Genomic DNA, 14,974 nt, shown 5'->3' with positions numbered 1-14,974 from the left:
CAATGTTTAAAATAAAAAAATATTCAGCAAAAAAAAGAAAAATATACATTGTTGTGCTCACATGACCCAGGGTAGTTTAGTTAGATATTTGAAAAAAATATATTTTGTGTATATTTTATTCAAATTTCGTGCTTTATCCATAGGACCTGTTTTGTCCCTATTCTCAAGAATCACTGATTTACATACAAGCACTTACACTTTGTACTTGTTTATTTATCTTTATAGAAAACCACACACCCACACCTGCCCTTATTCATATATGAATAAGGTATGGAGGAACCTCAAGAGTTAATTAAAGTAATGTAAAGCTCAATTCTGGACTCAGACATTCTCTCAAAAAGACTTTAAAATACTGTTTTTAGTTTATCACTGAATGGCTTAGCTCCACAATACATTAAAGATCTGTTGCTGTTGTATCAACCTTCAAGACCTCTCAGGTCTACTGGTTCTCAACCAGGGAGAAGGATTCAGCTTTAATGCACCACAAATTTGGAACAAACTTCCCCAAAACTGCAAATATACTGAAACACTGAGTTCCTTTTAAATCAAGGCTAACATCCCACCTGCTTAGAGTGCAACATTGGATCAACATATTTGATGCGTATTTGCTTGATTATTTTGGTGATAGCATTGGACGAAATCCATTATTTATCGCTTCTTTCATAATTGATTACTGTGTGATATTTTTATGACATGAAGCACTTTGAACTGCCTTGTTGCTGAAATGTGCTGTGCAAATAAACTTGATTTGAAAATCTTGAGGTATTACAGTCGCTTACTTATATTGTTTCCCTACAATCTAGTTGGGCAAAAATATCAGGAGGATGCTGAGCTCATTGTAGTGCACATGTAGCTCAGTTGGTGAGATGATGCAGAGGAGATTTGTTCAATTATGGAGGTAGTTGAATTAACTTTAATTTGTGGTCAAAAGTTAGTGGAACTTTAGTTAATTGCATAATGTATTTCAATAATTGTTAGATGAGGTAAACATTCAGAAACTCCCAGGTGGTTTAGATGAAATCTGCCAGCTCATGTTTATGGCAAGAATGTTAATAGGGTTACAATAAACTATGAGGGCAACTTACTCTAACGTTGGTCTCACAGCCACATTCAGACTGATGTCAGTTTCCAAAGGATAGGAACAGGAAAACGGAAATCTCGTGGGATGGAGGAAGGATTCATTGTTTGCTGAGTAGAGAAATAAATTGTTCCCAAATATGGCATGTGTACCGTTGATCTGAAAGACAAGAAAATGAATTTATCACATCAGATTAAAAGTCCTGTAGACAGCAGTGGTGTGGGATACAAAAATGGTTTATGATATTATTTTTTAATAAGCACCATATTGGACTGAGACACACGTTAGTGAAGAATGACTGGTTTAGTGGCCCGGTTGATTAAAGTTACCTGAGTAATCGGCCATCTTGTTCTCTACTAGTGACCCAACAAGATAACACAGATAATGGTCTCTGAGTTTCAGTTTAACTGTGAAACTGTGATAGTGACAAGACAAGAATCCAACACACACAGCAAAAAATGAAAGATTTTTACTGTCGCTATATTTCCGCAGGCGCCGGCTCGAGCCTCCACCTCGTACCACACGACATCCCCGTGAACTCTGAACCTTGAGCAGTTGCGAGCAGCAAAGTGTCCAGAGAATGGATCCAAACCAAAGGACTGCATGCTATTGAGATCCAGTCCTACTTGGAGTTTATCTCGGCCACAAGTAAGTTGAACAGGCAGCTCTTTGAAAAAACAGAAAGTTAATAACATTTTCCATAACAATGACTAATGTAAACATTCACTTTCTCTGTTGAATTTGTGACAAACAGGATAAGTAAGGGATTCTTTGGATAAAACAATGAATTGTTGTGATAATGCAGAAAAGTATTGGAAATATACAACATAAGAATTAGTACATGCAAAAATTGAGTAACATGGTTTTACCTTCACAGACAACACCAGCGTCCTCACCATGATTACAGTTATGAATACCAAACCCTCGGTGTTGACATTCTGATAGCTGCGGTTCATTTCCTGTGCACCTCACATCATCCAGCCATATAGGTCCAGTTCCCTGTCCAAAATGTGCACTTGATGTTGCTGAAATTACTCTTCCACAGCCCACCTGTCGACACACCACCTGAGCATTAATGTTGTCCCAGATGTCATCACACACTGTCCCCCACTGTCCACTGTGAAAGATTTCCACTCTGCCAGAGCAGGAGCTTCCTCCATTGACCAGTCGGAGTGCTCCCTGAAAGACACCTGCTCTGCTGTTGGAGGAAGGCTGCAGGCATTCATAGGACCCTGGTCTGTTGGAGCAAATCTGATGCGCTGGGCACGGGGAGCTCTGCTGAGAGCACTCATCAACGTCGACACAGCCGAGGTCTGGAGACCACCGATAACCTCGCTCACAGCAGGGAGAGTTGTTGCAGAGATTTCTGTCATAGCAGCTCAGTCCATCACCAACAAAACCATCTCTACAAGCACAAGAGAATCTGGTAAAAGAGTCGCCTCTTTCTCTGGACTCCAAGCAGGAGGCTTCACCATGGCAAGATTCACAGCTGGTGACCAGTGTTGCTGAAAAAAAAAGGTAACAGAGTCAAATGTAGTTTTATTACACTTATCCTGGTAGAAAGATAATCAATTTATCAGGTTTTACCTGAAGTGTTTGGCGTAAACATCTGCAAAGACATGAGCAAAAGCACAAGCCAAGGAACCTCCATTATGGACCGACGCACTGTACTAATTAGAAAAGAGAAGAAGATTTTTAAACATATTTACAGTGTTCTGATCTAGAAATTCATGACTTTTATAGTGTTTTCTCTTACCTTGGTGACTGAGGTACGTGTGAGAGTTCATGGAGTGAATGTGAGAATTTATAGGTCTGTCATTGTGTACAAAAGACAACTCAAAGCGAGGGTAGCTGAAATCCAATGGTATCCATGATTTCATGGATATTACTTATTAATGAAGGAAGTAAACTGTGTGGGAAAATAAAACATTAGCTTATTTACTGGGAAGAATGAACTGATAATGAAAGTTCATGAACATTCAGAAGTGTTTTTCTTGTGGAACTGACAACGGAGGTTTCAGAGGACATGTTTTTCTTCTCCTTTCCACCGAAACTCCTGTGAACCAGGTTTGATTTAGGGACAGAGTTACCAATTAACCAGAGATGGGAGAAACTGAGAGAAACTCCCTACAGGACAGAGCTGGATGGAAGGCACCGTGTATGTTGCAGGGTATAATACTCATTTGACCTTGTTAATATTAAATCCAACTGTTTTGATTATCTGCATTAATTTAGTTTGATTTGGGGTGTGCAAGGAATGTAGTTGGGTCCCTTGTCTGGAAGAGGGGTGCGTTGGTGCCATAGTCAAAAGAGTCCACTAGGGGGACTAACGCGCTTTTCTCTTCACTCAATACAAGAGTAAGTGAAGGTGCACTGGTTTCATCTTGTGATCATTCCTTCTCTTATAATTGTCCCTCTTATAAGGGCTAACAAGTACATGACTGAAAATATATAAAAAGAGAATTGTATGTGTTAAGGTTCACTTCTTCGTCCTGTGTTTTCTCTCTTTTCTTCTCTCACATGCTGGTCTATAAGACTTACTCTGATTTTCTAAATAAAATATCTAAAGACAAATACGCATTTCTCTGATTGAGTCAGTGTTTCACAAATTTTCCAAAGAATTTTCCTAATCATAGACTCAGGCCAATTACATTTTTTTTCTGATTGTTAAAGTTCTAAAATTATGTCACAATAAGTCATTTAGTCTCTTTCTCTCTCAGAACTGAGTTGTGTTTGGTGTCCGTTATAATGAGCAGTGACCTCTTTATCTGATGCCCATCTACACCTCTGTGAGGACTCCAGAGAGACCAAGCTGTACAGCCAGATTCTTTTGGAGAAAAAAGCCCTTCTACATTTAGAACAAGTCTCATTTGGTCAGTCTTTTCTCAATTTACTATTGTAAATATTACCATGTAATGGAGAAAGAACTGGAATTCTTTGGCTTCTTGCAATTTCTTTATAAATTATTCTTCAAATCTTTCCCAGATTAATTGTAAGCAATAATTGCTTCCCAGAAGTCAAGGGGCAGTGTAGTTTCATGGCACTGTTATAAACCCATACTATCTGGAAAAGAACATACCTTATTTGACACATCAAGAAAAAAAACTAACTTGTATTGGAGAAATATTTTCAGTAAATCACAATTATTGTGATATATCGGTGACAGTTTGATTGTTAATGTTACATCATGTTGGGTTATTTTTCCCATTATGTAAAATTCTGTATTCAAATGTAAATGTTTAAGTCAGTGTTTTGTTCACTACATGAGGTGTAACTAAAATAAAGAACACAGTGAGGTGGCGACTGCAGATACTCACCAGTGTGTTTTGGCTTCTGAAATAATTTAATCAGGGTTACATTACATTACATCTAATTAGTTCACGTTACTTAAAATAATTATGCAAACTCATTTCCTAAAAAAAGTAAATTAAGCTTAAGATTAGTGAGTAAGTAAACCTAATTTATTTTAAATGAGCAGTACTAAATCAAGTAGTAAACTAAAAGAAAAATAAGTTCATGTAATTTACTTGTCATCATTGTCATTTCTTTTTATTTGTGTGGAGTGTGATACAAATTTAACCCCTCTTTGATTTACTAAATACCTAAATTTCACTACCACCAAGACATTATGCAAAGAATTAATTTTACAAGTTCGCTCAGTCTTTGTTGCCTCTCTCTCTCTCTCTCTCAGTTCTGACTGATTGGGAGGAAACAGCCAGTTAAATATAAACTTGATGCGATGCTATAAATCAGGGGTGTCCAAAGTTGGTCCTCAAGGTCCGGCATCCGGCATGTTTTAGTTCTCTCCCTGGTTTAAAGCACCTGGATCAAATGATGGCTCACTAGAAGCCCTAAGAGGAACATTGACAAGCTGAAAGGTTGTTACTGCCACCAGGGAGAGAACTAAAACGTCCAGGATGCCTGCCCTCGAGGACCGACTCTGGACACCCCTGCTGTTGAAGATTTCTTTTAATAAAAATCATATATGCAACTGTTGGCCATACTGGTAACAACATGTAAAAACCCCTAAAATAAATTACTGTTTGGGGGCTAATGACATTTCGACTGTATTATTATTACACTAAAAATGTGTAATAACACTGCCTGCCACAAGAGGGCAGAAGAACAAAAAGGTAATACAGGTTTTAATTATTTACTTTACAATAATTACAGCATTACATAAGGGTAAAAGATAGAAATACAATTAAATTTGACAATAAAATACAAATAAAACAAACAACATATACTTCATTTCAGTTTAATTTCAGTAACAGATCAGAAAACTCAGGTCAATTAAATGCCACATTTTCCTTATTTCAACTAACCTCATTACATTACAGAAGTGATGTAATGAGAAGTGATGAATTTCTTCATTTGGTCCCTGCAGATGAGCAGAAAAAAGAAGAAACATGATCATTGAATCTTTATTACTTCTGATAAACTACCTATTAGTTAAACTTACAGACTATTGGTCCAGTGGTGATGGGCTTCAATGCAGCAGAGTTTGAAACAGAACGCAATTTTCTGCTTTGACAAACCTGTGAAAGGTAAATAATTAAAGCAATTTATTTATTTATTCATCATGAATCATAAACTACTGATGAAATAAAGTATGTTCAGTTAATTAATCCTCAAATAATTCACATCCTGGCAGGTTGAGGTTAGGAAATATTTTCAGTCAACCAAGAAGTTTGTTTGAGATAGAAAACAAGAAATAATAAAACAATGTAAAATGATTATCGTGTTTGATTTTTTAAATATCTTTCTCAGCGTTTTGGCATGTTGTGTTTAATTTTAAGCCTCTGCTCACCGGGACACAGTTGGAGCGTCTCTGGTCACACAGGCTCAGGCTACAGTGAAGATAAATTTCTCGATATTCTTCCCCCAGCAGGAACAGCAGAGCAGTGAAACGAGCCTGGAGGGACGAGCCGCTCTGAACCACTGACACCTGACGGCGATCCGTGGAGCATCTGGAAGGGATGACGGAGGAAAGCATGAAAGTTTTAACCTTTACAGCAAACGGTGTTTACTGAGGCTGAGGAGGAGCACACACCTGTTCTCAATGAGGGGGTATCGTACCGGGTCTTCAGGGTTTGACGTGTGAGTGGCAAAGCAGTTCTCCAGAACAACCGCCAAGTTTGAGTCCATTTCCTCCACAGAGACGCCGACGTACAACGGCGAGCCCACTGGCAGGGTGACCTGGCCTGCTGGGTAAGTGTCGTTGTAGCTGGAGTCCAGGAACAGAGACATGGAGGCTGTGGCCTTTACACCTGTACCTGAAATACCTCGTTCCCACCTGGCAAAACGACAAGCATCTTTATCAAGCAGTTCAGGAATTTATTTGCCAAGACTTGTTTTTATTCTGCTTTTGTGTTATTTTAGATTGTTTGAAAATCTTTTCATGATTAGAGCGCAATCTATCAATCTATCAATCTATCAATCTATCAATCTATCAAGCTCATTGATATATTGCAACGATGATGCAGAGGAGATGTGTGAAATTGTGGAGGATTGGGATGAACTAACACTAATTTGTGGTCAAAAGCTGGAGGAAAATTCATTTAGTTAATTAAAGAGATAAACTCTCCCCACAGAATCTACCAGCTCAGGTTATACTGATCAGAGGGCGACTTACTCTAAAGTTGGTCTCACAGCCACATTCAGACTGGTGTCAGTTTCCAAGGGATACGAACAGGAGAACGGAAATCTCTTGGGGAGCAGGAAGGATTCATTGTTTGATGAGTAGAGGAATAAATTGTTGCCAAAGGTGGCATGTGTACCGTTGGTCTGGAAGACAGGAGATTAATTTATCACATCAGAGTAAAAGTCCTGTAGGCAGCAGTGGTGTGGGTACACTGGATCATTTGTCTACCAGTTACACAAGTTAAAGCCACCTTTGTAAAAATCTATTTTTTGGACCAAGTCTTAATTTCATACTTATCACTGAGAGTAAAGAACACAGTACAGAGATATTTTTGATCTTGTTGAGAATCGATGTTGTCATGAGTATGTTCATTTCTGTTTCTTCTTTTTATTTTAAACAATTTAATCAGCAAAGCATTAACTAAAGGGAGTTTTAAAATCCAGCTTTTCTAACTTCCTGGATCAGCCAGCTGTGCTGTCACGTTGACAACATTCATAAAAATAAGTGCAACAAGCAAAGGTTTGGTTTCAGCTTTTATTCTTTTGATAGCAGCAGACGTTTTTTTACAATCCATACTCATAAAAACCTCAACATATTTTGCATCTGTTTATTTAAACTTGCTTGTATTTGAAGTATACTGACTTACCAGTCTATGCACTACAGTCTGTATTTACCTGTTACTTTCCAGAACTTTCTATAGAGTAACATTCTGGAGCTTTTATTAGATAATTACTTATTATTAGTTATTATTTATTACTCAAAATGTTCCTGTGGACAGATTGGACATTTTTGAAGCTTAAAATGTGCTATGAAGAAAAATTGGAAATTATCTTTAAAGTCTGTCAAAAGTCAATGTAGGTTATTTAAAGTAGTTTCTGTTCCTGGAATGAGCAGGTTGTATAAATTACCTTTTAACAATCTAAATTAATTTTATGCTTTCATCATTGTTGTTTACCATTTCTGAACAACTTAATATTTTTTATCCATTTGTTGTAAGTTTTCATTTTAAGCTTTTAGCAATTATAAGTCAGCCAGCAATCAGAAAGGTCTTCATGGCACAGGCATTTCTTTATTATTTTGTCTACAAAAATGGTTTATGACATTATTTTTTTAATAAGCACACGTGTTTGTGAAGAATGACTGGTTTAGTGGCCCGGTTGACTGAAGTTACCTGAGTAATCGGCCATCTTGTTCTCCACTAGTGACCGAACAAGATAACACAGATAATGGTCTCTGAGTTTCAGTTTGACTGTGAAACTGTGATAGTGACAAGATAAGAATCCAACACACACAGCAAAAAACAAAAGATTTTCACCGTCATTATATTTCCACAGGCGCCGGCTCGAGCCTCCACCTCGTACCACACGACATCCCCGTGAACTCTGAACCTTGAGCAGTTGCGAGCAGCAAAGTGTCCAGAGAATGGATCCAAACCAAAGGACTGCGTGCTATTGAGATCCAGTCCTACTTGGAGTTTATCTCGGCCACAAGTAAGTTGAACAGGCGGCTCTTTGACTTCTGAAAAACAGAAGTAAAATAACATTTTCCATAACATTGATTAAGAGATTATTTTGATAAAAACAATGTGAATAGAGGAGACTATGTTATTACGTTAGAAATGAATCAAATGAAACAAAAGGAATATAGCAAAGATCATACCAATGTATAAAACTGGCAATAATCACATCTTCACAGATTATAGACCTGTCTCTTTTCTCTCTAAGTTCTCTAAAATTCTAGAAAAATCTTTTAAGAAGAAACTAGAAAAATTCATAGACAAACATACACTAAGCAACAGTCAATATCAAATCGATCAACATCACTAGCCGCCACTGACTTAATAGAAGAAATTACCAATGCAACAGATAGTAAGAAATTAGCTGTCGGGGGATTTGTAGTTCTAAAGATAGCTTTTGACACAATAAATAATGTCTTAATTAAAAAATTATAATGTTATGGAATTCAGGGAGTAGTTTTGGACTGGATGAGGAGTTATTTAAAGATTTTAAAGTTTTAAAGATAGGAGATATTGTCATATGGGTGTGGTTGTTGATGGTGAGGAGAGAACGCTGAGACCCAGGTAAGGTGATGATAATGAAGGTTTTAATGATGAATGTAGCTCATAGAGTCCAAGTCAGGCAGCACGGCAGGAACAACTAGCACGCAGCTAACAACCAGTAGCAACTGACAGCATCAAACAAGAGCGTCGCAAACCAGGACTTAAACAGTTCTACTGGAAAACAGACTATACGGACTGAACGGGAGCCAGCACAAACCAGGACTTGCCAGTTCCACTGGAGAGTGCCGACTACATTAGACATAGACAACGACAAGGATCCGACAACGAACACAGACACAGGTGGGATTAAATACACACGGGTAATCAGGGGAAATGAGACACACATGGGGAGCAATCAACGGGGAGGACAGGACCGAGACTCACAGGAACAGGACTACACAGGAAAAACTCAAAAATAAACACACAAAAACACGGATCTTGACAGATATTGAATCTGATTGTCTGGAAATTGTGTGTGTGGGGTACCTCAAGGGTCAGTACTGGGACCAGTTTTATTTTATTTGTATATAAACGACATAAGCAAAGTGTTTAATGTATTAAAATTTGTGTTATTTGCTGACAACACAAATAGTCTAGTCTCTGGTGAAAACTTACAACATATTTCTATAGTTCCCTCAGAAATCTGTGGGGATTTGAAGTTTCTCTGTGTTTATTCTATGTTCTGTTTCTTGTGAGTCTCTGTGCTGTCCTGTCTTTCCCCTTGATTGTTCCCAGCTGTGTCTGGTTCCCCTGATTATTTAAGTCCACTTATTGTCTTTGTCTCTGGTCGGGTCCTGTACGTCTACCCAATCGTTTGTCATAGTTGCATGTCATAGTCATCACAGTCTCACTGTCAAGTCCTTTGTTGAAGTCTGCTCACGTTTCCTGTCTTTAAGATCAGTTGCTACCAGTGATTAGCGTTTGCTTCGGAACGCTGTGCTGCCTGCTCATTGTGGACTGTTTGGGCAAATACTCTTCATTAAATCACCTTTTTCATCTCCGACCTGGGCCTGCCTGCGTTCTCCTTAACCATCATCCACCCACACCTCATGACAAAATCAATAAATTACAGAAACGGTTTGGCATTAAAATTATCACTAAATTTGGACAAGACTAAAATTGTGGTTTTTGGAAACTTACAATACTCAAATTCAAACTCGGATACAGGGTGTAACTCTAGAAAGGGTTTTGGTTAAATTTCAACAAAATCAGTTGGAAATCTCATATTAAACACCTGCAGAATAAACTAAGTAGAAGCATATCAATCCTGGCTAAAGCTAGACATATTCTGAATAATAAATCACTTTATATTCTTTATAATTCTCTGACTTTGCCATATTTAACATACTGTTCAGAAGTGTGGGGAATTAATTACAAAAGCTCTTTACGTCCACTAAGTATCCTACAGAAACGAGCCGTTAGAATCATCCATAATGTCAGTTTTTATGAGCACACAAGCCCTGTTATTCTTAAAATCTAGAATTCTTAAATTCGAAGATCTGGTGGAATTTAAAATTGCTCAAATTATATTTAAGGGATCAAATAAACTGATACGTGAACTCATACAAAACATGTTTTTTGAAAGAGAAGGGAAGCCATAACTTACTCAAACTTAAGGATTCGTAGTATACGAAAGAAAAAGCTTTTGTATTTCAATCCATGGGGTAAAGCTATGGAACAAGTTAAATGAGGAGTTAAAACAAAATGAAAATTTTATACAATTTAAAAGGAAATATAAGAGTCATTTTCCCAAGATATAGAAATATGGGTGAAAGATGGCACTAATGTGTATATGTAAATTGAGGCTAACACATATAAGTGTGTGTGTGGGTATGGAGGTACATAGTTAGACATATATAAACCATATGTAAAATGGAAAATTAATTAACCTATGTTTATTTTATATATATATATATAGGTTTTTATTTGATTTAATAATGAGGGTCCATCTGAAAATAAGGTATGAGTTTATGGGTAGGACTTCATAAATTTCTTACTGCTTCCTACTCCTTTTCGAGTATGTTAAGATTACTGTGGTACAAAAATATGTGTCCTTTGCATTCCTTGTTAATGTGTGTGATTTTATACTTCTATCATATTGGACATAAATAAATAAAAAATAAATAAAGCATTACCTGCACAATATGCAAGACTGCATGTTGATGGCTTTGCTAGTTTGTAGACATAGTAGTTTCCATGGCAGAGTTTGACATAGACCGTGTTTGTGCTAAAATAACAGCAGGAGCCACTCCAGGCAGAGCATACAGTACGACTTACAATTCCATCTAACACCCCTGGATGAGATTCTGTGATCCACAACGGAGCATGTGTCCCACACCTTCTCTCAGCGATGCACCTCTCTGGAATCTGAGCACTTTTTTGTTCCAAAAACATTCGATACCAGCCTCGCCACTCAATGTCTCGATCACAGTGAATATCTGTTGAAGTATTGTTTGTTGAACGCCAGTCATCATCCACTACAGAGTAGTGCTCACAGGGATCGGCACATCTGGCATTGCCATCGGTCTGGATGCAGTCCATGCCTGGAGGACAAACTGCGTCTCCACATCTGAACTGGACCGACTGGGAGGAGAGACCTGCTCTGCTGTTGGAGGAAGGCTGCAGGCATTCATAGGACCCTGGTCTGTTGGAGCAAATCTGATGCGCTGGGCACGGGGAGCTCTGCTGAGAGCACTCATCAACGTCGACACAGCCGAGGTCTGGAGACCACCGATAACCTCGCTCACAGCAGGAAGAGTTGTTGCAGAGATTTCTGTCGTAGCAGGTCAGACCATCACCAACAAAACCATCTCTACAAGAACAGGAGAAGCTGGTAAAAGAGTCGCCTCTTTCTCTGGACTCCAAGCAGGAGGCTTCACCATGGCAAGAATCACAGCTGGTGGCCAGTGTTGCTGCAAAAAAACAAAGTAGAAGGTTATTTAGATGCATGTAGATGTTATTAGGTGAAACACTCCACCAGCAAGACATATCGCATACATTTCTTGTCAAATACATGAGAATACATTTTCCATAGATTTTTTTTTACATATTTTTATTTTTGACTTGATCTGCAACACATTTGTGTTTTAAATCCAAGATGGAGGAAAAGAAATCCAAGTTTTACCTGAAGTGGTTCTTGTCAACATTTGTAAAAGTAGGATCATACATATTGTCCAGGGCACTTCCATCTTTGAAAAATGCACAGCAAAGAAAACACTCTCTTCTGATGAAAAAAACAAACAAACAAACAAACAAATCTATTGGTGCAACGATCTTAGTCTGCAGTATTGCTTTCCTTAAGGAAGAAACTAAATGTCTCTGGACAGGGTGAGAATTTATAGGTGCATCAAAGTGATGGGGATTGATGTTAAAGATTACTTATTAATCAAAGAAGAAGAGAAACTTAAGCTGAAGTTATAAAACTTTACAGCTTCATATGAAATAGAAAGGAAAATGTTCTAATTGCTGGTCTGGAAAAAAGAGGTCAGGGTCATCAGCTCACGTGTTTAGCTGTTTTATCTGCAGTGGGAATTACTCATGGTGGCACACCCTGAACATTTCGTACTCTTTGTAAGACTTACAATGTTGGCAATGCTCCTTTATGCAAAGTATCAAGACTAAATAGAAATGCAAAGATACATGTTTGAATTCACACTGATAGTTAATGTTGTTGGGCTGGGAGATATGGATAGTTATGGATGGAAGGCATATGTGACCATAATTCAATGTTTTTTGCTCATAAGTGACACATAAGGGCAAAAAAACAGGTAGAAAGGAAGAGAGGGAAACAAAGCGACCAGAGAAGACCTGTTATGCAAATGGACTCCAAATGAAAATTCATGGAAAGACTGAAGATTAGAGTGGATGGAAAACTCCAGAGAAACTTTTAAGAATTAAAATCAGTTTCTGAGGAGAAATGGGCCAAAATCATACTTAGGAAATGCATGTTTCTCCCTGCAGGAAATGTCTTCAACTTGTGTCATTACCAAAAAAACAAAAAACAAAAGTCTGTAAATTTTACACATTTTATCTGCCCATTTTTGATGATTTTATACTTGTCCCAGTTAATTCTTATGATAATGCACCTTGGTCTGTAAACATTCAAACACCTGTTTTCCTTATTTGTTTAGTTAACTTGGACACAGAAAAGGAAAAACTCTTATCATGTATATGTCATATTTTCTTTGGTTAATATGGATATTTTAACCTCAATACTTCACCTTTCTGGTTGATTCAATTTATAGCACACATTGTGTTTCCTTATGGGCTTGGAGAATTGCTTTATGATGCATGATTTATTTAAGAACTTGACTCATAATGCAATTGTATTATCCTATAACTTCTTATCATTCTTTACAATGCCTCTAAACTTAGTCTGCCGTTTAAATGTAAATGATTTACTTAATATTTTATTCCATGTTATGACATGTTATCTATTTTTAACATAAATTGTTCCCGGAAGTATCTTGGTACAAACATGGAAGAGTTGAGAAATGGTTAAAAAACAATTTGTTTGGGACATTTCACAAGTGAACGGTTAATTCAAAACTGCTGAGTGTCATGATTGGGTACAAAGGGAGCATCCCTTAAAGGCCCAGTCATTCACCAGAAAGGACGTGGCAAAGGTCACCACTCTGTGAACAAATAGTCAAACAGTTCTCAATGTTTCTCAACATATAATTGCAAGAAATTCAGGGATTGTATTGTATACAGTCCATTATATCATCAACAGATTCAGAGAATCTGGAGAAATCTCTGCAAGGACTGTCAGGATTGTTAGTGCAAAGTTCAAAAACCAGCATATGTGATGCGGTGTGTGTTGGTGCCTGTGGCATGTCTGAACTAGCATCAATCTGAACGGTACACACAGGTTTTGGATCAACATATGCTGCCATCTAAACAGCGTCATTTCAGCCTATTCCAGCAAGACAATGCCAAGTCACATTCTGCACGTGTTACAACAATAGTGTGGCTCAGTTGGTTCCAGACTGGCCTGCCTGCCGTCCAGACCTGTCTCTCATTGAAATGTGGAGCATTATGAAGCGCAAAATAGAACAATTGAAACCCAGAAGTGTTGAGCAACTGAAGTTGAACGTCAAGCAAGAATGGAAAGAATTTCACCAACAAAGCTTCAACAATGAGTGTCCTCAGTTCAGAAAACACTTATTGACTTATTGAGTGTTGTTGAAAGGAAAGGTGATATAACACAGAGGTTAGTTTTTGGACAGCTTTATTCTTGATTACCTTCGTATATAAAGCAGTTCTTAAACGTCGAAAGTGTTTTTGGTTGAATCCCACATCTTTACAAATCTAAGTGATGCAGATTCTTCTAGTGAGAAGAGGCTTCTACATTTAAAACAAGCCACATTTAATCAGTTTTTCTAAAAAAAACAAAACAAAATCTAACATGCTGAGCCCTCTAGAGTTGGAATTTGAGTTATTTGGCTTTTTGAATTATATTCCAAATCTTTCTTCTCTTTCTTTCTTTCATTTATGCTTTTGTGACTGAATACTTTGCCTGGATGAGAGCAAACATTGAGACATCCGAGGAAAAATACTAAACAAAAAATATTTTAACTTTTTTTTTAGAAAAATATCTGTTTGAATCACAGGCATTGTGATTTATCACCAACAATCTATTAGATAATAAATATTTATGCGTTTTCCGTTATGTAACTTGTGGGTCCCACTAAAATCAAAGTCCTTCATTCAAGGCTAAATGTTTCACTCTGTTCTGTACAGTAGAGGAAGTGTAACTAATCAAGAGATTTCAACGTTTCTAGAAAAAAAAATCACGTTTCAAGGTGCCTGCAGAGGGACAAAGATCTGGTGAGACGGAGACTCCAGTTACACCTGAGAAACCAACTCGTTTCGGCTCGTGACCTTCACCAAGGTCATTAACTAACATTTACACCAGCACAGTGCAAAATACCGTACAGCGAAACAACAGGTTTCTTCTTTCACGTGTGCTCTCAAATCATTAAACTTGTTTTACTCAAAGATAAACTGAGTAAATAAAAATAACTGTTTTTTGACAATTATTTCATCTATTAAAGAAAACGATCCTATTTGAAAAACTGAGAAATGAACAATGTTTTTCCTTGTCAAAATGTAAGTCTTTAATAAAAAAAATAGTGTTTATTTGATACAAATTCCAGTAAAAAGTATGTATATCGTCAAAGACATTTATGCA

General features: G+C 37.4%; 2 protein-coding genes across 2 annotated transcripts in view; both read right to left on the bottom strand.

The window, feature by feature from the left end:
* LOC103150528 (uromodulin-like) overlaps positions 1-2,887 on the bottom strand; it is a 47,439-nt gene extending 44,552 nt beyond the window's left edge. The window contains exons 1-5 of the mRNA XM_007570197.2: positions 2,835-2,887; positions 2,666-2,748; positions 1,948-2,583; positions 1,552-1,745; positions 1,086-1,237 (exon numbers count right to left, since the gene is read on the bottom strand). Of these exons, the coding sequence (XP_007570259.1) occupies positions 1,086-1,237; positions 1,552-1,745; positions 1,948-2,583; positions 2,666-2,729 (1,046 nt within the window). The 5' untranslated portion in view covers positions 2,730-2,748; positions 2,835-2,887. The remainder of the gene's footprint in view (positions 1-1,085; positions 1,238-1,551; positions 1,746-1,947; positions 2,584-2,665; positions 2,749-2,834) is intronic.
* A 2,433-nt stretch (positions 2,888-5,320) lies between these two features.
* Positions 5,321-11,351, bottom strand: LOC103150573 (uromodulin-like). The gene is made up of 7 exons (XM_016680781.1): positions 10,917-11,351; positions 8,038-8,240; positions 6,714-6,865; positions 6,132-6,374; positions 5,889-6,048; positions 5,541-5,616; positions 5,321-5,459 (listed from the first exon to the last, which is right to left on the bottom strand). The coding sequence occupies exons 1-7, from the start codon at positions 11,320-11,322 to the stop codon at positions 5,449-5,451; spliced, it is 1,251 nt and encodes a 416-aa protein (XP_016536267.1). The 5' UTR covers positions 11,323-11,351; the 3' UTR covers positions 5,321-5,448.
* Positions 11,352-14,974: the final 3,623 nt, after the last annotated feature.

This window comes from Poecilia formosa, unplaced genomic scaffold (assembly GCF_000485575.1).
Source record: "Poecilia formosa unplaced genomic scaffold, Poecilia_formosa-5.1.2 Scaffold256, whole genome shotgun sequence".
Lineage (NCBI taxonomy): Eukaryota > Metazoa > Chordata > Actinopteri > Cyprinodontiformes > Poeciliidae > Poecilia > Poecilia formosa.
Note: the sequence above shows the minus strand (reverse complement) of the source record. Positions and strands in the feature narration are given on the sequence as shown.

What these genes read in the sequence shown, in the direction of transcription:
- LOC103150573 (XM_016680781.1), bottom strand. Translation starts at nt 11,322, where the DNA reads ATGGACTGCATCCAGACCGATGGCAATGCCAGATGTGCCGATCCCTGT. An exon ending in GCTGTGAGACCAACTTTAGA is followed by an intron (nt 6,375 to 6,713) that starts GTAAGTCGCCCT and finishes TCGTTTTGCCAG; the next exon opens with GTGGGAACGAGGTATTTCAG. An exon ending in TACCCCCTCATTGAGAACAG is followed by an intron (nt 6,049 to 6,131) that starts GTGTGTGCTCCT and finishes CATCCCTTCCAG; the next exon opens with ATGCTCCACGGATCGCCGTC.